The sequence below is a fragment of the Pipistrellus kuhlii genome, unplaced genomic scaffold (assembly GCF_014108245.1).
Source record: "Pipistrellus kuhlii isolate mPipKuh1 unplaced genomic scaffold, mPipKuh1.p scaffold_m20_p_15, whole genome shotgun sequence".
In the NCBI taxonomy this organism is placed as follows: Eukaryota; Metazoa; Chordata; class Mammalia; order Chiroptera; family Vespertilionidae; genus Pipistrellus; species Pipistrellus kuhlii.
Window position 1 is genome coordinate 11,669,836 of NW_023425460.1, and position 24,194 is coordinate 11,694,029.

The following is a 24,194-nucleotide window of genomic DNA, read 5'->3' on the forward strand; positions in this document are numbered from 1 at the left end:
ACCACTTTTCATCATATCCTGAAAGGTTGATTTGAGGTGGACATACATAGAATGACTGCATCTTACTTTCAGAGACTCCTACTTCTGAGCTGTAACAGGCTTTGGTGATTTGTGATGATTCACAATAGGCATCTTTCAAAAGACCCAATTTCATTTTGTACAATGATACTCATGCACAAATAAAATGTACAACGCATTACAAGTCATTGATTTTGTTCCTAACCAGATCTGAACTAACCACATCTTATTAAATTAGCCAGATCCGTACCGACGAACTGAGTTAACACCTAAGTCTCAGTCCATACTCCATGTTGATGTTCAACTGAATTCACAATAATCCAAAGAAGCCTTCAAATCCTGCGAGAAAACTGCAAGAAAAAGAGTTGTGTTTTAGAAAGGATGAGATCCAGCCAGTACGGGTCGATGGTTGAGCGTGACCAGAAGCTCACGGTCTGGGCACATGCCCAGGTCGTAGGCTCGATCCCCAGTAGGAGGCGTGCAGGAGGCAGCCGATCAAAGGTTCTCTCATCATTGATGTTTCTATCTCTTCCTCTCCCTTCCTCTCTGAAATCAATAAATATATATATTTTTTAAAGGAAGGCCTTTAGAAAAAAAACAAAGAAGAAAAAAAAAAGAGGTCAAGAACATGACCTGAGTGAAACATGCCTGGGACTTAGCTGGCCCAGAAGCATCAAAGAAAAATAAATTACATGTCAAGCTTGGTGCAGAGACCAGGTTGTTTTTAAAGTGACAATTGTAAGCACTTTGCAGTTAACTACTCAGAGTCACTTCAATTATATTATTCCTATTTGTTTTACCTGATTTTATCTTTCTGCCTAACCACAGACTCTCCCTCCTGTCTCTTCTGCCTAAACACACTCTCCCTCCCCCACACAGGGAAAGGTGAAAGGTGAACTATTTAGTACCATCTACTCTTTAGCTCAGTGTTCAAGCAGCCCCTTCCTTACAGTATCCCCACCTTCACTCCTCTTACCTGAGACTTCACTAACATTTAACTTGGCTAAGTTTGCAAGGGTCTTGCTTAAGTGTCTTCTGTGAATTACCAACTCTGGCCCCAAAAATGAAGTGGGAGAACTAACTCTCCAAGTGATGTGCCTCATTTCTTAAGTACCATGAGACCAAATGGGCAAGAAGAGACAATGTGTGCTATGATGTAAGTCACAGGGAAGGCAAATTCTAGAAGCTAATGAAGAATATCTGCCCTTCTGGACATTTCACGACTGTTTTCCACAAATAAGGGAGATATATACTCAGTGCCTCTACTCAGCCTTTATTCCCAGAAAGGCAAAGGTTAAAGATTGCCATCTCAATTAAATGAGACATCGTTTGAACTCCAGAACTATCAAAGAGAAAGCTAGAAGATAACTAGTTTACCAAACTATTCTTGACCCATTTTCAGTGTAATCACTAGTCTGAAGTCAGCTTGTTTAGCAGCCGCTTGAGAAATTAGTTCAGTTCTTGGAATGACTTTAGTGGTCAAGTCACAGCCCAGAGTGAACCCATTTATGAAACACTTCATATATACCAAGCACCGTGCTAATGGCACCTCATCACTTTAACCTCCTGAACAACTTAAAATAGGCGTTACTGTCCATCTTCAGAGAGGGCAAGGTCACTGGGCGGGTAATGATGAGAAGCTGAACTCAGGCCTGTCCAATGCCAAAGCCCACACCCTTAAGCTCCTTTCAACTGTATCACTAATCAGGGCTGAAAACTGTGCTGGACAAGAGAGGCCACTATGCATCAGACTGACCTCTGACCTGGGAAGACCACCCACTCTATCTAGAATAGTCCAACCGCTACCACTTGTTACTCTTTCTTATTCCACTTTATACTAGCAGTTATCTCCAAAACTACATCCATTCATTGAACAAAGACTGATTGTGCTTCTACTATATTCTAGGCACTGAAAACATAGCAGTGAACTAGACACACAACAATCTCTACCCTCACAGAGCTGACATGTATTTAAGTTATTCCTATTTGTCTCCATATAATACATCTTGCTTACTGTATGTTTCCAGCACCTAGAACAGCTCCAATACATGGGTACAACAGACAGCAATTCCACCCATGACATCCTCAGCAATGGTGTAGAAAACTGCTCAAACAACTCACCAAACGGGTTTTATTGCCATGCAGAGTTCTTTATAGTGCATTGTCTTAGTTCTATACTGCAAAGTTCTATAAAACTTTAAATAAAATCTTTAAGATATTCCATATTTTTATAGTGTAAAAACAAACCCAGTTTACTCATGTTTAAGAGTTAATTTTTCTGGGCAAAGAAAAAAACAAAAACCAGAGATAACCAGAACACTATAAGACAGTAAATGCAGATGAGAAAAAAAAATTTTTTTAAATAGATATTTATTTGCAAAATAGAAATAAAACTAATCTGAATCAGGTTCCTTCTTCTTCCTTCTTGACCCTTTGGAGGTAGTCCCAGGCTCAGCTTTGTCTCTGCCGTGCTCAGTCCGCTGTGTGAGCCACTCCTTCTCCAGCTGCTTGAGCATGTCCGCGGTGAGGAGTCCCTGCTGCACCAACCTGGAAGCCAGGGACTTTTCCGCACCGGGGCCAGGCGGCTCAGCAGCTTTAAACCCTAACGTTTTGGTTCCGCGCATCCTTCTTGCTTGGCTCTTCGATGTTCCCGGCGAACGAGACCGGCTGTCTGCTGGCATGTTCTCCAAATGCAACAGCCTTTGTGCCTCTGAAATCTTAATCAGTTTGGTGATGTTGTGTACACCCTCTTGGATTATGCCATCTAGGTCTTTCTGCAGGTCTCGAACAAGGTTGGCATCGGGAAACATATCTATAAACCGGTAGCTGGGAAAAAGACATTACATTATAGCAACAGCTCTTATCAGTCGCTGAACTACTATAATAATCCCAATGACAAAACTACATCTTGACACTGATTAATTCCAAATGTCGTTTATGCAAAATTTATTGTGTCTTTGCTCAACTTTTACTTCTGCCCCAGCACACCTGAGGAGTACATTATTATGAGGATGGGTCACCACTCCCCCCTGAAAGGATTCCAAGATGCCCCCTCGTGGGACTTGCCCCCGCTCTGAGTTACTGAGCTAGAGCGGTACAGCAGGCCTCTGATAACATCGCTCTGTACAGCACTGTCTCATCAGACACTGATGAGATGCCATGGGAATTTAACTCTGATTTATATTGATTAGCCTCTGATAAAACTGGTTTTGTTATACATCCTTTTTCTTTAAGTTGCAGGACCATTAATTAAGGACTTTAATTGTACCTCTCAAATGTTAACATATAAATGAATCACCTGGGGAATCTAGTTAAAATGCAGAATTTGATTAAATATTATATTCTCTATTTCTAATAAGCTTCCACCCATTGAGTAGCAAGGATCTAGGGGACCTTTTCACTGACTTACCTTAACTAGAATACTAAGAATGCGTTAAGTCATTTTTGGAATGGGGATTAACCAGGCTCAACTGCCTTTATGGACAATAAACATAATATAGAGCACCCTGCAAATATGTGCCTAATTTGAAAGAGCAAAAGACCATTCATAAAACCTTTGATTTGCCCTATTACTTAAAAAAATGAGAGCACATAAAGGAAATATTTGATACCTTAGCCACAGGTAAAGATCCAAGACATCATGGACAGCTTCAAGATCCATGAGGTCTTTAATATTATTAGGTGGATTTAATGGCCATTTAATATATCGGCGCAACCAAGCAAAGGTCAAGGGCTCGTTCCTGCTGTACTGCCTGGCAAACTGAGAGAAGCAGAAGAAAGGAATCAGAATTCACTTAAGCCTGTGATTAGAAAAAAAAAGAAAGCACAACAAAATGTTAACTGTGATTGTGTTTCCATAGGCAGGATGCTTTCTTCTTTATACTTTTCTGTATTTTAAAGAACATTTAGTATTTTATAAAGGTAACTTTTTAAAAGGTGAGGGAATGACATCCTTCTTTTTACAAAATCAGTCCTCAGAGACCATCAATGGCTCTTTTGAAGTTCAGTAAATATGGAGATCAAGAAAAATCTCTAGATTGCACATTCTCATCATTAAGCAGAACACATAAGCAACGGTTAGACTGTCCTTACTCCTTAGTAAAATGCCGCTGCTTCACTAGAATAATTTGAAGAATGGTGTAAATGGGGTGAAGGCATGGGCTCAAACTCCTTCCATGTCAGTCTGCAGCATGTAAGCCTTTGTTCCATAAACATCAACCTTACACTAGCTAACTCTAACAAATGCCAGTTCTAAGAGACTATTTCCTAGGTAAATGCATGGACAGGGAAGACTTCTAAGACATAATAAGGGAAAAAGAAAACAGCAAGTTGCAAAATCATTCATTATAGCATTTATGGGAAAACACACCCCCACAACAAAACTATTGTAGAATTCCTACATGTATACCTATGTAGGCAAATGCAATCGGAAAGGTTTGCAAGATTACATACAAACTGATAATAGTTATGCCATAGGACTAAGATTGGAGGAGGTAGCCCAATTTATCCTATTTGTAATGTTTTAATTTTGTGCAAAGAGAAAGTATTTATTTATTATTTATGCAATTTAAAAATAATTTAGAATTTAGAAATAGAGTTGATAAAAAGAGCTAATATACAGAATGCTAACGTCTATAAAGAAATGGCAGCAGAACTACCATAAGTCAGAAAAGATTCAAAGAGATCTCTGATGTAGTGTGCTGCAAGGGAGAGCACCAGGCAGAGCAGGGCCCAGAGAGGTGAGAGGACACCGCGGCCACTGCCCTTCCCCGGCGCTCTGTTTTGGTGAATTCTGTGCTCCTCAGAACTGTATCCCTACCCAAATGACTGAGAAGAAAAGGAACCAGAACCCTGGCACCAAACTCATACAAGTGAACAGTCCCTGGCTCAGTGTCTTATGTTAAGAAAACTGAATACTATTGCCACTACTAAACCCCTGGCGCCCCCTTCCAAAAATATTACCCAACACCAACAAGGAAAAAGTGTATCAGCAGGCAAAGACCCCCTTCCCTTGAAAAAACTGTATTTAATTATTTTTGTTTTAGCTTCTTCGCAAAGGCTACCATATAAGCCCATTTTCCCCAAAAAATTATTTGTTAAGAAAAAGAGAGTCACTTTATATTTAAGTTCTTACATATTATCTCATATTAAAGAACAGTCTTCAATTGTTTTGAGTAACAAAGTACTGTTTGGGGGAAATACCTCAATCAAAAACAACTCAAAATATCCCAAGATGCAGGCTTACCTGTAACAGTGAGGAGCAGACGAAAGGCTGCTTCTTGTTGATAGGGGCTGTGCAGAACACATACCTCACTCGCAGGCTCAATGGAATATGCTGGATCAGCTCTGCAGAAAATTTAAAGTCATCCAGATTGCAGACAAAATACTGCCCATCAACTTGTGAAAAGTCTACAAAAATATCCTGGGGGGAAAAAGACATATTAAATTACTGGACTGCCTAACAGGGCATGAATAAAGTACTCAAACTGACAAACAACAACCTCTTTAACCTGTAACAGACTTCTAGAAAGGCCTGCTTTATTCATTGCCTCCTCAAGCTAATAATTCCTCCATAATCTTTCCAACCTAAAATACTCAGACAAAAGTCCCAAACGATTTCGAAAGTTTTCACTTTTAACATAAACTTCATTAATAGCAACTTCATAAAAACAGCCTATCCATTTATGCCCATGAGGTTAACTAGTAATTATCTGAGATGTCAACATTTTTATTTTTTACTAGAGGCCTGGTGCATGAAATCTGTGCACTCGAAGGGTCCCTCAGCCCGGCCTGCACCCTCTCGCAGTCCAGGAGCCCTCAGGATGCCTGACTGATGGCGTAGGCCCGCTTAGGGGAAGTGGGCCTAAGCTGTCAGTCACCCCTCCTTAGCGCTGCCACAGAGTTGGGAGTCTCCTGCCACCATCTCAGTGCTCCCCCTGTGGGAGCGCTCCTGCATCGGGCTTCTGCCCCTGGTGGTCATGCGTGTCATAGCTACTGGTCATTCTGCCATTCAATCTATTTGCACTTTAGCCTTTTATTATATAGGATTTTAAATTTTCTTTTTGAGAATTTTTATGAGTTTGAGCCAAAACTCATGATAGTTGCAGGGAAGCAAGGTTTCAAATGCTCCAATTTTTTATTTTTCAATTATAGTTGTACAATATTTTATTAGCTTCAGGTGTACAACCGTGATTGGACATTTAATAACTTATGAAGTGATCACCCTGATAAATCTAGTACCCATCTGACACCATACATAGCTATTAAAATATTGATTAAATTCCCCATGCTGTACTTTATATCCCTATGACCATAATTACCAATTTATACTTCTTAATCCCTTCATCTTTTTCACCAGTTCCCCCAACCCCACTCCCATCTGGCAACCATTAAAATATTCTCTGTATTTATAGTTCTGTTTCTGTTCTACTTGTTCATTTATTTATTTTTAGATTTCCATATATAAGTGATGTCATATGGTATTTGTCTTTCTCTTTCTGATTTATTTCACTAAGCAAAACACCCTCTAGGTCCACCCATGTTGTTGCAGATGGCAAGATTTTTTTTTTTAAGGCTGAGTCATATTTCATTGTGTACATGCACCACTTCTTTATCCACTCATCTATCCATGGACACTTAGAATCTAAGGACAGATAAAAAGCTTCCCAGACAAGAAAAAGCTAAAGGAGTTCATCATCACCAGATCAATATTACAAGAAATGTTAAAGAAGAAGAAGAAAGAAAAAGACAGAAGAGGGAGAAGACAAAGAAAGAAAAAAAGAAAATATCAAAAATATAAATACAAATGGATTAAATGCTCCAATCAAAAGATGCATGGTAGCTGAATGGATAACAAAAGACCCTCACATATGCTGCCTACAAGAGACTCACTTTTCAGATAGAAAGACACAAATACTCAAATCAAAGTGATAGGAAAAAGACATTTCACAAAAATGGAAACAAACAAAAATCTGGGGAAGCAATACTTATGCCAGACAAAATAAACTTTAAAACAAGAGACACAAAAAGACGCAGCAATTCCACTTTAGGGTACTGTATTTATCTGAAGAAACCCAAAACACTAAATCAAAAAAGACATGTGTATCCATGTGCAAACATATTCATTGAAGCATGGTTTACAATAGCCAACATATCAACACTTTTAGAAAAGAGATTCAAAGTGATTTCCTACTTACAATGAGATTAGAAAGTGTTGTATCAGGGAGATGGTAGGCAAACATTTCAATCTGTTCAGCAGTTGGATGAAGACCAGCTGCCTTTAGTAAAAGAAAAAAAACAATCATAAGTTTGTTTGTTTTTAAAGGAGAAATTTTCCTAAGTTAATTCAAAATAAAATATTGAATAAAATAGAGAAAAGCATCATTTTCCCATTTATTACCAATTAGGAAAGCTAATAAGATGATTTAATAAAACTAATCAATTATACCCACTGAATAGTCAATCTTTTATTCACATTTTAGTTATCCAGTGTCTGACATACATAAATACATGAAAAATGTCTAAACTGAAGGTCAGGTATCTCTTTAACTATATATTGCATTGTTACGAGATGCCTACGGGTAAGTATAAGCTAGGGGGGAAAGGAATGGGAAAGGATAGATAGGAGAGTGATGTGAATCCCGTCGGAGGAAGAGAACGAGCACAAGAAATGAGGTACTGTGCACAGGAGGGAAATGGTGTGTCATTATCAACTGCACTCGCAACAAAAGCTATAGAAATTATTTCAACCTCAGCTTTCCTCTAGGAACTTTTCCTTGCATCATCTCACTTACATTCCCCTTTACCCAGGGCCACTTAGAAAGATTTCCAGGCAACTTAAAACTGTAACAGGCCCAGCTGGTGTGGCTCAGTTGGTTGAGCATCAACCAGGGCACATGCCAGGGTTTCAGGCTCCATCCCCAGTAAGAGGTGCGAGAGGCATCCAATCAATGTTTATCTCTCATTATTGATGTTTCTATCTCTCTCCCTCTCCCTATCTCTCTGAAATCAATAAAAACATATTTTTTTTTAAATTGTAAGTTAGGTTTAAAATATATACACTTCTGTCTTATTAGCTACATTTGTCCTTATTGGTTCAAATTATGTTGCTAAGTGCTATTTTTGCTCCACACTCAAGGGTTTCAAGCTCCTGACAAGTTTTCAGTCTGCTTACATAGTTGAGTGCCCACGTGAAGCAACTGTGCCCCTACTCCCACCTGCTGCTAGGTTATAGGAAGGACGAAAGGAAAATTAGGTTCACCAAACTTTTCAATCTGGATCTTTCACCCACAAACCAGGAGTCTCCATTCTCAACCAGGAGTCTCTAGTCCTCTCCAAAGCAATAAGGTAGGGCTTTCTTTCTTAAATATATTTCCATTTATTTCAGAGAGGAAGGGAGAGGGAGAGAAGGATAGGAACATCAATGATGAGAGAGAATCATTGACCGGCTGCCTTTTGCATGCCCCCTACTAAGGATCGAGCCTGCAACCCAGACCTGTGCCCTTGACCGCAATCAAATGCAGGACCCTTCAGTCCACAGGCCGATGCTCCATCCACTGAGCCAAACCAGCTAGGGCAAGTAGGACTTCCTTGATGTAATTTTAACGGTATAAAATTTCTCTTTTGTTTATTTGTTACCGCGTGTCCTAGGCAAGGGTCTGGAGGGAGGGTGAAGGAAGGCATGACTGTCTTCCAAAGGGAATTAACCTTACCTGTATAGGTTCGACAGGCTTATTCAAAATTTCCTTTAATAAACGGAGGTCTTCTCGATTCATTGTTGTAACCTCTCCTTCTTTGTATTTCGAACTGAACCTGCCAGCTCTGCCAGCAATCTGCAAGGCTTGCGAAGTGGTGATTGGTTCTATTTCCTTCTCTCCCTTTTCATTGATACTGGGCTTTATAAGGGAATAAAAAATAATTCTTCTTATATTCCTGAAATAGAAATAAAAGTGATCTCACAGACAAAAAACTCTCCATCACTTGGGTCACTGCAGAAATGCTCACTCACTTCTAGTTTAGGCCTACTTGCAATCTTGCCTGTTGCTTTCAAAAGAAAAAGGTTTGTTGGTAAATCTTTCTTCCTGTTAAATAGTATTTTTAAACAACTGTGTAAATTTACTAAAATTTATCAACTTGTACTTTTCAGTGGGTGACCTGTATAGTTTATAAATTATACCTTAATAAGGCTATAGAAGATAAGATTTTTTTTTTTTTTTTTTTACAAATAAACCACATGTTCTCAAGAGGCTCTTTTTTTTTTTTTTTTCTTAAATATATTTTTATACTTCAGAGAGGAAGGCAGAGGGAGAGAGAGATAGAAACATCAATGATGAGAGAGCCTCCTGGGGATGTGCCCACAACCCGGCCTGTGCCCTAGACTGGAATCGAACCCAGGAACCTTCAGTCTGCAGGCTGACACTTTATCCACTGAGCCAAACCAGCTAGGGCTCAAGCTGCCTTTAAAAGTTGGCTATTACAGTTTGAATAGTTTTTTTTTTAATTCATTCCCCAGAGAGGAATATTTAGGCTTAATACTGTTACCCCTACAGATAACAACTAGGCCTACAAGCATAGTAGGCACTCACACAACTTGTTGACTGAGAAACTAAAAGTAAAATATGGTTATATAACAGGATAGCAGTGATAGAGAGCAGCACTCAAAGTCTGGGCGATGTGATACTTTCTTTTTACTCCCTTACAAGGTGTGTAAGCAAGATAAATCTCAGATCTTTATGATAATACTCATTCCTTAAGTGGTCATTCTAATGCCAATTAGAAAATTTTTCATTGCCATCTAACCCACTTAATATCCATGACTGTTAAAAACAAATCACTTACAAATTAAGTCCCATGCCAATTGCATCGGTAGCAACCAGGATTTTGCATGGATCATCAGGATCATTAAACTTTTTTGCTTGAGCAAGTTTGGTCCCTAAAATAAGAAGTTTATGTTAAACCAGTGTTCTTGATATTTTACTGTATCACACTAAGTGTATCTTGGAAACCCCCACCCCCTACTTCCTATTTTTTATGGATAAAATTATTTCTTTATATCTTCTAAGAGTTACTTATCCTTTATTTCCACTCTTTTAAATATCCCCACATACAGCAACACAACCCCACACCACACTAGCCTCTCACTTCTGAAGACGTGTAGTAACAGATTTTATAACTACAATTTGAGAAATATTACTCAAGTTCATGGGTAATGACATTTCTGTAAGAAACTATTCAATTCAAAATTTTAAATAACAGCAAATAATAAGAGCTAGAAGTAATTAAAATATTTTTATCCCCACCAAGATAAACTAGAGAAACATTTATTTTATATTACCTATAACAAATTACTAATATGTCAAGCATCTTAATTCAATATATTTTACTACGTTTTCTATACATATTCAACATAAAAGGGAAAAATAAAGTTTAATATTCTGTCACAATGAAAGCCAATAATTACCAGGTGGGAGACTGCCATATATAACAGCTGATTCCAGTCCCCGAATTTCAATCTGTCGACTCACAGAATAAATATCATTCTTGCTAAAACAGACAATGCAGTCCCCAGGCCGAAGGTTGTCTAAAGATTCTAATGCATGATCCAGCACAGAAATGGGGGTAAGCCTCGTATAGTTTCGAACCTTTAATAAAGACATGATATTGTAAAATAGCACACCAAACTCAATTTCATGTGACTAACAAGTGAAAACTTGCTAAAAGCTAAAAACAAGGTCCTTTGTTTTTCAAAGGGAAATACAAAGAAGCATTTATTTTAATATTCATTGCTATTTCTAAATTAACTAAATGCTAAACAGTGTTTCATAAATTTTCAAAGCACTTTCATATACATTTGATTTTCTCCCCATTGATTGTAGAGAGAAACACTGATATGAGAAAGATACATCAATTGGTTGCCTCCCACACATGCTTTGCCTGCAATCAAGGTGTGTGCCCTTGACAGGAACTGAACCCACTACTCTTCAGTCTAAGGGAGAACACTCTAACCACTCAGCAAAACTGGCTAGGGCTACATTTGATTTTCATGGCAACTTGGTAAGTTCAGAAGGGTTATTAACTGTTATTTTCTTTTATGAAAAAGTAAAAGAGAGCCTTATAGAACATCAGGTCTGAAGAGGATTTTTCCAGTTCTAGCCTTCTACAATTTGCCTAAGAATACAAAACTAATAGCAAAGTCAAGACTAGAACCCAGAATTTCTTCTACTATATTTCTCTCCCTGAAAGCTGAACACAAAACTAAAGTAATGGACCAGTTTTTAAATATTTCTTCATCTTATTATAGAACTCTGGTAAAGAAAACAAAAAGTAGGATTAAAAGAAAACCAATTACTTCTTACTCTAGGAATTTGAAAAGGGATACAAACTATTTCTAGCAATTAGACGTATATCAAAGGCCCCAATTACCTGACATCTGAGACTTTAAAAACCACAAGCTTTTGCCCTGGCCAGTGTGGCTCAGTTGTTGGAGCAATGTCCCCGTATACCGAAAGGTGGCAGGTTTGATTCCCAGTCAGGGCATATACCCAGGTTGCAGGTTCAACCCCTGGTCAGGCGGAGGCAACCAATAGATGTTTCACTCTCACATGGATGTTTCTTTCTCTCTCTCCCTGCTCCCAGTCCTCTCTCTAAAATCAATAAAAATAAAGAAAAATAAAAAGCACAAACTTTTGCTGAACCTCAAACTTCCAATATTACTGACTTATTTAATTATAAGGGAACTGCTGAAACTCCAAAAGGTTTTGTCAAAAATATATAAAGAATCTCCTGTAGTTTTAGAAGACTTAGGGTAAGATGCCACTCTGTCAGACTCCAAATATGAGGTTAAATCAATTGTGTGTTATCTAGTCAACTAGGAGGAAATAAAGCTTTCTTTTTAGTTAAGTTCTAATTTACCACTACCCGCAGCCTATGAAGCCACTGTCTGGTACTCCGGGCTATTTGCTACACCATCTTGAGAACAAAGCATATATTCTAGTACCTCCACTTCCTCCCCTGTCGTGTACAAAAGCTCAGTAACCAGGTCAATAGCAGCAGCTTCTCCACATAAATGAACCTCTTCAGCGCAGAGTCCTGTTAAATGCAAAATCACCATTAAAAAAATTTTAAAGACATAAAAGTAAATGTGCAACACTCTATGCAGCAAAATATATATTTTATCTTTATCCGAGAACATTTTTTAAATATTGATGTAGAAAAAAAATCTATCTGTTGCTTCCCCTACACCCACTGACTGGGGATAGAACCCCCAACCTAGATATGTCCCTGACCAGGAATCAAACTCATAACCTTTGGTGTATGGGACGACACTCCAGCCAACTGAGCCGCCAGGCCAGGGCTAGCAAAAATATTTTAAGTTCGTTACTATTGCTTTACCATGTTACCAAATGTTTTCATAAATATTATCTCTCTGATTCAAACCTCAAAACAATATACGGGGCAAAGATTAACTACATTTTTATAAACATCAGGGCTTTTAAACTGCTTTGGCCAAGGTGTTGAGTCTAGAGGGTGATGCCAGCCAGGACTAGTACCTGACATTTATGATCAGTACTGAACATTAGTCTCATACTTGTTTTTCAAATTAGCCTCATGGAATCCCTGAGGTGCCTGAGGGGCTGGGGCTGGAGGGTAGAAGGAACTCCAATGTCGTTACCCCTTAGCAGATCCGCTATCATCCATTTTACATTAAGGTTTCAATGAATACTCTTTATCTGGAAGAGTTCAGCTGTTTGTTTTTAAGTCTGAGAACTCTTGCCCTACAATATGCTGATCAAAAATTCACTCTTGCTCTGGCCAGATAGCTCAGTTTAGTAAGAGCATCGTTCCAATACACCAATGTTGTAGGTTCAATCTCTGGTGAGGACACCTACAAAGAATCAACCAATGAGTACATAAATAAGTGGAACAACAAATTAAAGTTTCTCTTTCTCTCTCCCTGCCCATCAATAAATTAAATTTTAATTCACTCTAATATAAACATTAGAAATACTCATTCATGTTCTCAGTTGGTGGACCTCAAAAACTCCACTTCTAGGAGCCTATCCTAAAGAAATAATCAAATAAATGAATAAAAAGCTATGGCCACCAGGATTTTATCATAGGCCAACAGGAGAAATATCCAGAAAAAGAACTAAATGAAATGGAGGCAAGTCAAGGGGTAGACTCAGCAAGCACTATTAATGTTAACAAGGGAAGATGTTAAACTCTGTGGGGAAAAATTATAGTACAGCTCCTTAAGGGAGAATATGCAATATTAGTATGTACTGTAGTACCAAAAAAATGTCGGAAACAACAGAACTGAAAAAAGCAAGATACAAAATTATATAGTCACAAAACTGGCATAAAACACACCAAAATCTTAATAATGGTTGTACATATTGGTGAGATTTGAATATTTTAACTTTAATTAAGTGGTTATGCTAATCTCACCATAGGAAAAATAGACTTCCTATTTAAATAATATTTAGAAAAGAAAACTCAACACTTAGCTGACTTTTTGTTTCATTTGTGTCAAAAAGAAATAATCTAGCTGGCTCTCCTTGGTGACGTCCAGCGGATAATGCACCTCAGAGCAGGTGTCACAAAGCACAGGTGTTAGGGCGCGAAGACACCAACCTAGAAGTGCTCTGGTCCAGGCCCATCCTCTGGCTGGGTCTTTAATCATCTGAATTTCGTCAATCACAGCCACTTCATCTTAAAATAAAAAGTTATCACGAGCAACGTAAGTATTTAAATAGTTTTACAAACAAATGACAACACCGAAATCCAAGCATTCATCACCACCACAATCATCACCACCACTGACCACTCAGGCTTCTTTTTGGCAGTCTTGTTCGCAGGGCTTTACAATTACAACTCACTTAACCCTCACCACAAATATAAAAGGAAAGTCATCACCTTCTTCATTTTACAGAAGAATAAACTGAGGCCCAGAGAAGTTCAGTTATGGCCCAAGGATACAGTATGTACAGGTAAGGGTAAGATTTAAAAAACATGAAATTCAAACCCAGGCCTTCTAGCTCCAAAGTCCAGACTGTTAACTATCTACTCACTGCCTCACACATTAAGCAGGTTCATTTGTCCTATTTCTGCAATCTCAGGGCAGCCTGGAGAATCTGCCTAATGAGAGCTGACACACCTCACAGCAGGAAGAGAAAAAAGTCTCTGTGCTTCCAGGAGCCAGGGATAGACAGCCCCATGGTAACTGAAGCATCTCAGCCACCGGAACCCAGACAGGTGTGAGGGCAGAAAGCAGAGCGGAAAGTGTAATCCCCCGAGTTCCAGCAATGCTCGTTCTTAGGGAATTTCAGCTCATCACTACAGCAAAAATTAGTGCCAAATTTTATTTTTTAATGCTTCCAACCATAGTACTCTATTCTTTTTAAGTTATATTAATTATATTTTAATTTTCTTCTCAAAATACCAAGGAGTTAAGATCACATTAAAATTTTTAATGCAAGACATTTAAGAAACAAAAGAAAGTTAATTTTATACTAAAAAACCATCAGATTAAAATTTACTTATTGCATCTGGGCATTTACAAACAAGATTTAAAAAAAGGGAATTTTCATTTATAAATATCTGTGCTATCTGAATTTTTATAACATACAACTGTTATAATGAACCAATTTTTAAGAAACTACCCATTTACACAGAAAGTTAAGATTAAAATTAAAAAAGCAAACTACTAAATAGTACATAATTTGCTCTAACATGTAATATATAATCCCTATTTTATTTAATATACATAACCACAATGCACACATAAATATGTGGATACACAATAAAAATTTAGAAAAAGAATCTGAAAAATATATACCACAGGGTTAACACTTGCTTATTCTGAATGTGTGGAATTGGGAAAATATGTACTTTTTTATTCTCTGCATTTATTTTTGAGTTTTCAATGTGAAGATATAATTGCTTATATAATAAAAAAAAGTTGATTTTCATAAAAAAATATTTTCAAAATGACTTAACTAGTTTACTGCAGTGCTATTAATAGTGAAAGACTTTAAACCATTTAAGTATTCTTTAATGAAGAAATATGTAATTTTAGTCATAAAATGAAATGCAATGTAACAGTTTAAATGAATAAATTTGATATATGTTTATGACATATATGATTTTATATATATATACACACACACACACACACACACACACACACACACAAAACAAGCCTAGATCTAAAAACTTGTATAGAATAAAAAGCAAGTGTGGAAAATTAATACAATATGATAATCATGTAAATGTTTTAAAATACACAATTTATAGTATTGACAGCAAAAAAGATATACACCAAATACTTGATAGCAGTTAGATCAAGAGAGGAAAGGTAGGAGGGAGTGGGGGTTAATGGAGGGATGAGGACACGTATGTAATACCTAAATCAATAAAGAAATTAAAAATAAATAAATAAATAAGGGGAAAGGAGATTTTGGTCAAGATGGTGGCATAGTAAATGCAGTAAATGGGCAGAGTGCATGTTCAAGTTGTGGGCTTGATCCCCAGTAGGGGGCATGCAGGAGGCAGCCAATCAATGACGTTTCTCATTGATGTTTCTCTCTCTTCCTCTCTCTTTCTAACAATCAATAAAAACACATTTTAAAGAAAGTATATGATTGCCTAACTACTATGCTAAACACCTAAAACTAATACAAATAATACTGAAAACAAAACGAGGGGGAAGAATTGAACTGAGGATTACTACAAATTCATAGCTATTAACATTTTTGTTCTTTTAAGAGGAAAAAGGAAAGAATATTTAAAACAGCAAGCATGACAGCCCTATTCAGTTTGGCTCAGTGGACAGAGCATCAACCTGCGGAATGAAGGGTCCCAGTCAGAGCACATGCCCAGGGTGAGGGTTCCATCCCCAACAGGGGCCCACAACTGATTCTCTCTCTCATCATGGAAGTTTCTATCTCTCTCCCTCTTCCTTCCTCTCTGAAATAATAATAATAATAATAATAATAATAATAATAATAATGGAAACATGACAGAAAGTTTCAGGCATTCATTAGTGATAGTAGATACTTTTTGTTGTATTATTCTCTTCTTTGTCTCAACTTAAACTTTTTCACAATAAAAACATTTCATATGTTCATTGCTGTTTAAAGCTTTTTTAAATACTGTTTTTTTTAAATAGTGTGTACATACAAGGAGTTGTAACACTGCTCATCTCAACAGTACAAGCAACATGGGTAGCCTGTTTCCCGTTGGTCTCTACTGACACACGCTCTTCACCTGTCACCAAGTCACATGGCACACCCTAGGATGACAGAGAGACCTGGAATTACTTTCACTTTGAACAGAACAGCAAAGAGAAACGTTGGATGTTTGATAAAGAATTCTCTCCATTATGATCAAATTTATTTATCTAATAGCTGAAACAAAATAGTCTCAATCCTTTAAAAAGCATTTTTAACAAAAAATGAAAGCAGAAATCTTACTGTTTGTGACAGCATTACAAAGCCTATGTAAAACTTGGAAATACCACAAGGCAACTAAATTCTCAGGTAACAAAAGCATGAGAAATTATAGTAGTTTCGCTTTTTAACTTATGTTTCTTTTTTATTTCAGTTTATTAAAATAAAATGAACATGAATTATTTCTATATTCAAAAAGGATATTATAAATGAAATTTAAGAGTGTACAGTCTCCCCAATATAATTTAATTCCTTGAGAAGAACCAGTATCAATGCTATGGTGTATCAGAGTGACCCACGCCCCTGGTTCGTCCAGGCCTTCCCCAAAGGGCTGTGGTGCTGAATCTGGGGAAACTCCAGGCAAATGGGCAGCCGGTCTCCCCAGGGGCCTGAACGTAATCCTGAGTCAGAAACAGACATATCCGAACTGAGTCGTCTTCCAAAATGTAAAGGTTATGGAAGACAAAGGAAGACCAGAAACTGCCTCAGATTAATAGAAACTAGAGATATGAGGATGAAAAAAGTGTGAGTGCTGAACAGAACCTGGAGGTCAGGGCAGTGAGGGCAGGGGCAAGGGGGAGTATTGTTATTGGACAATTGGAAAAACTTGAATATAGAGTATAGACTTAGTAATATTAGTCTGTCAGTACTAAATGATCTGCTTTAGATAAATATCCTGTGGTTATATAAGAAAGTCTTTGTTCTGAGGAAATACTTTTTAAGTATTTATGGATCAAGAGACAATTATGTATGAAAATTACATAAATTACTCAGAACAAAAAAAAATCTCTACAAATTACCTACCAAAACTGGTTTATCTGACATTATAATCATAATAAAACTAATAATAAAACAATGAATCAAATTTTATCCCATGCCTTAGACCACAGGGCATTGAGTCCTTCTCAGGTTTGAAAAAGTAGCTTCAGTCTTTATCATTAGTTCTAGTTGATAGTATCATGGCTAATCTAACAAAGAGTAAATTAAACAACGTAACAGAGTAGTGGTTAACTCTGAGGGGGCAAAAGAGGTCTTCACAGAGTTTCAACTCTATCGATAATATTTTATTTCTTAAAAAAGTAAATAAAACAAGTATGGCAAAATGTTAGAATCTGACAGGAATTGGGTAGTGGGTTCAGATTATTTGCATTATTCTCAGCATATCTCTGAATATGTGAAATATTCTATAACAATATATTTCATTCATTCTAAAATGCACATTATTACAGGATACATCTTAACAATTGATGCCATGTTAGGGTTCAGTTGGCAGTACTTCGTATTTCTTAACTGTACATAAAATAACGGCACATCTTACGACTGATGGCTTCTTAGGTGCAATGAAATAGGCAATTTTGTTAAGGAAGGGCATACTACACATGCACTCCACCCTCCCACCTTCCTTCTTACCCAACCCCTTTCCCCCCACAAAATTAACAAGGAGCAAATATTTGGTAATATACTGACCTCAGCATTACTCTTTTCAAAGATCTCATGTGCCAATAATTTTAAAGGACCACAATACACTCCAGATTTCGCTGACAAGTATTTCTGGATTGCATGGTAAGTCTTTCCACTGTTTGTGGGGCCTGAATGGAATATTATCTTCCGTTGTATGGCTCTGGCCTCTGGGTACCTAAAAAATAAGTAGGCAAACAGCTTAACCTTATTAATTTCAAAATCCATCTTGGCAAAGTTCCCAATTGAAAAAAATTCCAATGAAACATTCTCTTAACATTCACAATGTAACATCTTTTAAAAAATTAGTTAAATGACATATGTCATATCTACACTGAAATAATGACTGCTTTCCAAGAATGACATTTACTAACAGAGGACAGAAAAATCCAAATGCATATTAATTTATTGGATATTTTTGCCACTATACAAATCCTTCTTCCTCTGTAGTTACTTAAAAAAATTTAAACTAATATTAGCTCCATAGGTATGTTCACATCCCTTCCACAGCTCTATCTAAGCACATGACCTTATGAGCAAATACTCTCAGGCTTCTGAACTCCAACATATACAATATGATGACCACATCTTCTGTTTCTGGCCATGAGGAGTGGTACTGGGCTTGCCTCCCACCATGAACAAGTACAAAACATATGCTGCAGCTGCTTGGGGACATGACAACAGGCAGGGCAGGCCTGCAGGCCCCAGAAGGCGGCGACACTTGGATGAGGCCTACTGCACCCAGCAGGACAGGGAGGTGGAACCCACGCAAAGGACGATGGTCCCCCTGAGCTGGCAGCTGAGATCCAATTCTCAGTTGCTGAAGCAGCTGGAAGTTAAAGAACAGAGTGTGTGCGGGGGGAACGGGGGCAGTAAAGAGGGCGCCTTGAAGCCTGTGTGGGAGTTCCTGTGGGTCCTTTGCCCAGGGTGGGCTGAACATGCGCAGCACCTGGCAGAGAACAGCTTGCTAAGCATGTGAGCAGACAGTCTCAATGAGGTAGCCACGTACTAGGAGATACGGGGTTCTTCAGCAGTGGTTGTGAGAGAGCTCATTACCACCCCAGACACCCCAGAAAGGCCACACCTGAATTATAAGGACAAAACCCTAAAGCACATGTGTCAAACACAAGGCCCTCGGGCCAAATCCATCCCGCCAGGCCTTGCAATGTGGCCCGCACCGCGCTGTCATCACTGCACTCCGCTGCGTTTCCATCACAATGACAGTTTATGACTGTTCAGTAAACCATTCGGCCTGCGATTTAGGCTGGATTTTAGATTTTGGCCCCTTCTCTGATTGAGTTCGACACCCCTACCCTAAAGGAAGGGCTACTGTCGATTTGCAGAAATAAATCTTAAAACCGATCTGGGTCAGGATAAGGGAGGCACCAGTTTATTGCCTGCCAGAATTAACTGCCTTTTCCTAGGGAAAACAACACAATCTAGACTCCTCATATTTTACCATCCAGAATATAATTTTAAAAAATAATGATCTCCCAAAATTAGAAACCGAAAATTTCAAATCCACAAATGAAGAAACTAACCAATTAGGTGGTATTCTTAAGTCACTGATTTTACGTAGATCTTCCTTACATTCCAACACAGGAAATATCTGTTTTGCGTGTCTCAAGAAAAACGGAAATAAATCATCCACATGAGCTGGAAAATAAAACACTGCATTAACAGGAGCAATCTACATGTTACCCATAACTACACTTCCTTCTTAGCGAGCTAAGTTTCAGGGACATTACCAGGATAAAAAGAAAAACCCTGGAGCAAGGAACTCTACACTTTTCTGAGATCTGCTTTGTCTTACATGTTCCTCCCAACTTCACTTCTATTTTCCTAGAGCAGTGCTTCGCAAACTTCTCTCATGGTGAGAATCACCTGGTGGAGTTGTTAAAATACAGATTCCTGAATCCCAACTAAGAAGCGCTAAACTAGAATTTTTGGGAGCATATAGGTAAAATTCTATACTTAACTAGTGCTCTAAGAAACACTGTTCTAGGGGGGGAAAAAAAAAATTGGCTGCCAACCATCATGTCCTACTCATCCAATGCGAGCAGGTAAAGGTCAGCATCGGTAAAAGTTAAATGAAAAATAAAGAACTGGAAATATACATTAGAAAGAAGGCCTGTGGTTAAAGAAATGCAGGTGCAAACACTGTTAAACTACAGAGACCACTGTAAAACAAGAACGTGAACTGATTGCTCAGGAAAAAGTCTCCACACCTTAGTGGCTCTGAGGGTGAGGCTGTGTCTCATTCTGCTTTGTATCCAGGTTCTACCTCAGTTCCTGGCACAGAGTAAAGGTCTAAGAATCAAACACATTTAAAATATATAATCAAAACCAAGCTGCCTATGGGAACAAAAGAATGACGTTCTTACTTTTTTTCTTTTATGGCAGGAACTGTGTCCTGATGCGGGGTAAAGGAACAGTGGCAGAGACAGATGGAATGTGCTATGCATGAGAGTTGATCCCACTGGGGCCTGTATTAGCACATAGTGAAGAGCAGATGGTAACAGATCAAACCTGCCCCCAGTCTAATACATATGGGGGATTTAATAACTAGCTCACGGGCCTAACAGGACCTAGACAGCCTCCTATGCAAGCACCAAATTATTTATAGAAAATGTTAATAGGGCCTGTTCTATACAAATAATCCCTGACTTCAGAAATATACATGAAGTACAGAAGGAAATAGAAAGTATGTTCTTCAGGATTTTAAAAAATCTCTATAAACACTTGCCTGCACTGAAGCAAATATCATTCAAAATAATGTGAATGTCCACATCCAAGGAATGAGACTGCAGGATATAATTTCTAAAGCTTATGAAAGCTTGGTGGAAGAGACGAGCTACAGGAAATAAAAAACCAAAATAGGCAGGGCTTAAATTCATTTGTCATTTTAAAAAGTATATATACACATCACACCTAATTAATCAAAGTGCCCCCCCACTTTTTTTTCTGATCAGATCTGGGCCAGAATTGAAATCCTAGCACAACATGAAGGAAAGGTGAACACACAGCTCTCTGCTACATGTCCGGCTTACCAGGTGCATCTTGCCAATCTCCTGCTCAGAGGGCAGAGACCAGGGACATCCTCCAATTACAAGTTCTTATTAGAGGCCTGGGGCACGAAATTGGTGCACTGAGGTGGGTGTGGGGGGGTAATCCCTCAGGCCGGCCTGCACTCTCTTGCAGCCCAGAAGCCCTCAGGGGATGTCCAACTGACGGCTTAACCCACTCCCAGCAGGCAGATGGACATCCTTAGCTCTGCCCCAGAGGCAGGAGACGTTCCTGCCACTGCTGCTGCTTCACTCGCCAGCTCTAAGCCTGGCTCAGGCTTCTGGCCGAGCAGCACTCCCCCTATGGGAGCACAGTGACCACCAGGGGGCAGCTCTTACATTGAGCATCTGGCCCCTGGTGGTCAGCATGCGTCATAGCAACCGTAGCAACCGGTCATTCTGCCATTTGGTTGATTTGCCTATTAGCCTTTTATTATATAGGATGTCAAGGACACACAGGTGCTACACTATATTCACAAAGCTATAATCTAAAAATAAACTACCTCTAATGGAATGTCATTAGCATTACCATCAAGTCCATAATCAGCACCCAGTTTCTGAATTTCTTTCCTCTTGTAAAACTGGTCTAAGATCTTCTTTACTTCATCTGGAAGAAAGATATCAAAATTTAAAATGTGTGTAATATTTGTTTCCCAAATAGAGAATGCCTAAACAAAACAAAACCTGAAGTCCTAACACTCAACACAGCAGTCTACTGAGTGTTGCAAGAACTTAAAAGGTTTTATTTGGTCACAAGCTCTTTTTAATTTAATAGTGAGATGAAGCACCTAAAAAATTATAAAGTCAAACATTCCTGTTCCACCGCAGAGGAGTAAGCAAGGTGCTACAGGGTTAGACACTGCCTCCAGCAGGTCACTTTTAAATAACCACGTTCTATTTCATTTACTTACAATCACTACGAACATCTAATAGTGAGCAGCTTACAAGGTATCTAGAAAAGACAACCAGTACTACAAGACCAGACCATTATGCCTTTATGCAAATAACTAAAGGAGCCAGGGATGGCCAGCCTATGTGGCTCAGTGGTTGACCCATGAACCAGGAGACCACAGATCCATTCCTAGTCAGGGCACATGCCTGGGTTCCAGCTGGATCCCCAATGAGGGGCATGAAGGAGGCAGCCAATCAATGAAGCTGCTCTCTCATCCATGTTTCTATCTCTCTATCCCTATCCCTTCCACTCTCTCAAATCAATAACAACATATATGTAAGTAAATAAGATTAAGGAAACATAGCATCCAGGGATGATCTTTAGTTTGAAGAAGATGGCTTTAGGAAGAACAGAGTATACTTATTTTGTTCTAGATGGCATAACTGAAGTCAATGGGAGATGAGGGAAGCAGATGTCAGTGGAATTTATACAAGAGTTTCCTAGCAACTACAATAGTAAAAAGAGACTGGCTCATAAAAGGGCCAGCTCCTTGTCAATGAAAAGTACTCAAGGTTTAAATGACTGTATTTCCAAGGTGATGGCAGAGAAATCACTATACTTAGGAGAGGTCGAATTCAATGCCTGCTTAAGTAACATGCCACTATGAATCAATAACATTTTAAACCTATATATATAAAAGCCAAGCGAATGGAACTATGGAATGACCAGTCACTATGACACATACTGTGGTGGCCAACTGGCCTAATTGGGGCCCCAATAGTCCCCTCAATACTCTGCACCCTCCCCCCCCCCATCCCCTGATCCCCCACCACCCAAAGGGGTGGGAGGGAGGGCTGGGCCAGCCCGCCAACCTCCACATCCTCTCCCCCCTGCCGGCCCATAGGGGTGGGCTGGCCAGACCCCAACCTTGCATTGAATTCATGCGCCGGCCTCCAGTATTTTATAAAAGTATTTTATATTAGTCAAGCTGAGACTGTGATTTCATCAAACATGTTACAATATTACTGCATTCTGTAGCGAGAAACATTGTACTGACCCAGCCACACACTCTGCATTCCTGGGAATGTGGGAGGCAAATGGACAGCCATGAACAGAATAAGGGAAATGGGCAAAAGAAGGACCTCACCCACAGTGACCTTTCCTTTCCTGGCCTATGGCTAGTCATGTGGTTAAACCCCCTGGACCTTTCCTATCGCTGGTCATAAAGATCAGACCTCCCTTTCCTATCGCTGGTGATGAAGATCAGACCCCCTGACTTTTCCTATCGCTGGTGATGAAGATCAGACCCCCTGACCTTCCATGCCGCTGGCCATCCGGTAGACCCCCGGCCTAGGAGAAGGGACAGAGAACTGAACGGTGGCCTTTGCGGCTCTGGGGACCTTGCAGGACGACCCACCCCCGCCGCCCAGGACTCACTCTTGTCCAAGGGGCGGGTCAGCTCCGCGCCCACGTCGCCGTCCGCGCTGGGGCCCTGAGGCTTCACAGACAGCGGCACAAACAGGGACGTGTTCGGGGCTTTGGAACCCCCGGACGCAGAAGAGGAGGCGGAGGCAACGGCTGGCGGGCGCCCCAGAGGCCCGGGGACGGGCCCAGGGTGCGCGCGGAGGGCGGAGCAGACGGCCGCCCGGTGGCCGGCGCGGCGCCCCGCCGGGAGCCGGGCCCATAGCAGCGCACACCGGGGAAAGGACATGGAGAGCGCGGGCCCTCGCGAGAGCGGCGGCGGCGGCCGGGGACACTGCGGTGGCCGGTGACAGTGACGCACTCCGCCAGCGCCCGTTCTCCGGAAAGGCCCGGACCCGGCACGGGAGCTGCCCGGAGACGCGCCCGATCAAAAAGAAAAAGTGCCCGCAGTCACTGCCCAAAGGGGGGAGGAAAAGAATAGGCATGAAACCTAGAAAAGATAAGTTCTTAATATCTTTCTCTCTCTAATTAGATGTTGGGCGCAGCTTCCCCTGAAAAGAAAAAGAAAGAAAGAAAGTAAAGGATCAGGCACCTTTGGGGAGTCACAGAGGAGAGGAGGGGGCCTGCGAGGTGTCACGCGACGCCAGCTGGCCGGTCCGTCTTGAGAAGCACGTGGGCAGCGCCGTGGCCGCGGTGGACGGAGGAGCAGCTCCCTGTGCTGTGAGCGTAGCTTACGAACTGCAACACTTTTTTTTTTGACATTCATATAACTTTTATTACAGTATATCCTTAATAGTGTTTTATTTTATTATTATTGTCAATATATTTCTGTGCCTAATTTATAAATTTTATAAGGTATGTATGTATGGAACAAAACATGGTGTGCATAGG

At 39.6% G+C, this 24,194-nt stretch overlaps 1 protein-coding gene across 4 annotated transcripts; it reads right to left on the reverse strand.

Moving 5' to 3' along the window:
* Nucleotides 1-196: 196 nt before the first annotated feature.
* SUPV3L1 (Suv3 like RNA helicase) lies at nt 197-23,655 on the reverse strand. Of its 4 annotated transcripts, XM_045581797.1 has the most exons (15): nt 23,319-23,655; nt 21,519-21,596; nt 20,671-20,778; nt 19,466-19,580; nt 17,934-18,102; nt 16,198-16,309; nt 13,651-13,728; nt 12,014-12,105; nt 10,478-10,658; nt 9,856-9,949; nt 8,730-8,949; nt 7,215-7,295; nt 5,264-5,440; nt 3,630-3,778; nt 197-2,844 (listed from the first exon to the last, which is right to left on the reverse strand). In XM_045581797.1, the coding sequence occupies exons 1-15, from the start codon at nt 23,590-23,592 to the stop codon at nt 2,412-2,414; spliced, it is 2,361 nt and encodes a 786-aa protein (XP_045437753.1). In that variant the 5' UTR covers nt 23,593-23,655; the 3' UTR covers nt 197-2,411. The 4 variants fall into 4 exon arrangements, with proteins under 4 accessions (XP_045437753.1, XP_045437754.1, XP_045437755.1 ...); XM_045581798.1 differs by lacking the exon at nt 21,519-21,596 and having other exon boundaries at nt 23,319-23,653; XM_045581799.1 differs by lacking the exons at nt 16,198-16,309; nt 19,466-19,580; nt 20,671-20,778; nt 21,519-21,596; nt 23,319-23,655 and having other exon boundaries at nt 17,934-18,073.
* Nucleotides 23,656-24,194: the final 539 nt, after the last annotated feature.

Excerpts from the sequence above, each read along its gene's own strand:
- SUPV3L1 (XM_045581797.1), bottom strand. The coding sequence starts at position 23,592 with ATGTCCTTTCCCCGGTGTGCGCTGCTATGGGCCCGGCTCCCGGCGGGG. Across the intron at positions 10,659-12,013 it reads CGACAGGGGAGGAAGTGGAG|GTTCGAAACTATACGAGGCT; the intron begins GTACTAGAATAT and ends TCTTTATTAAAG. Across the intron at positions 5,441-7,214 it reads CAACACTTTCTAATCTCATT|GATATTTTTGTAGACTTTTC; the intron begins GTAAGTAGGAAA and ends TTTTCCCCCCAG.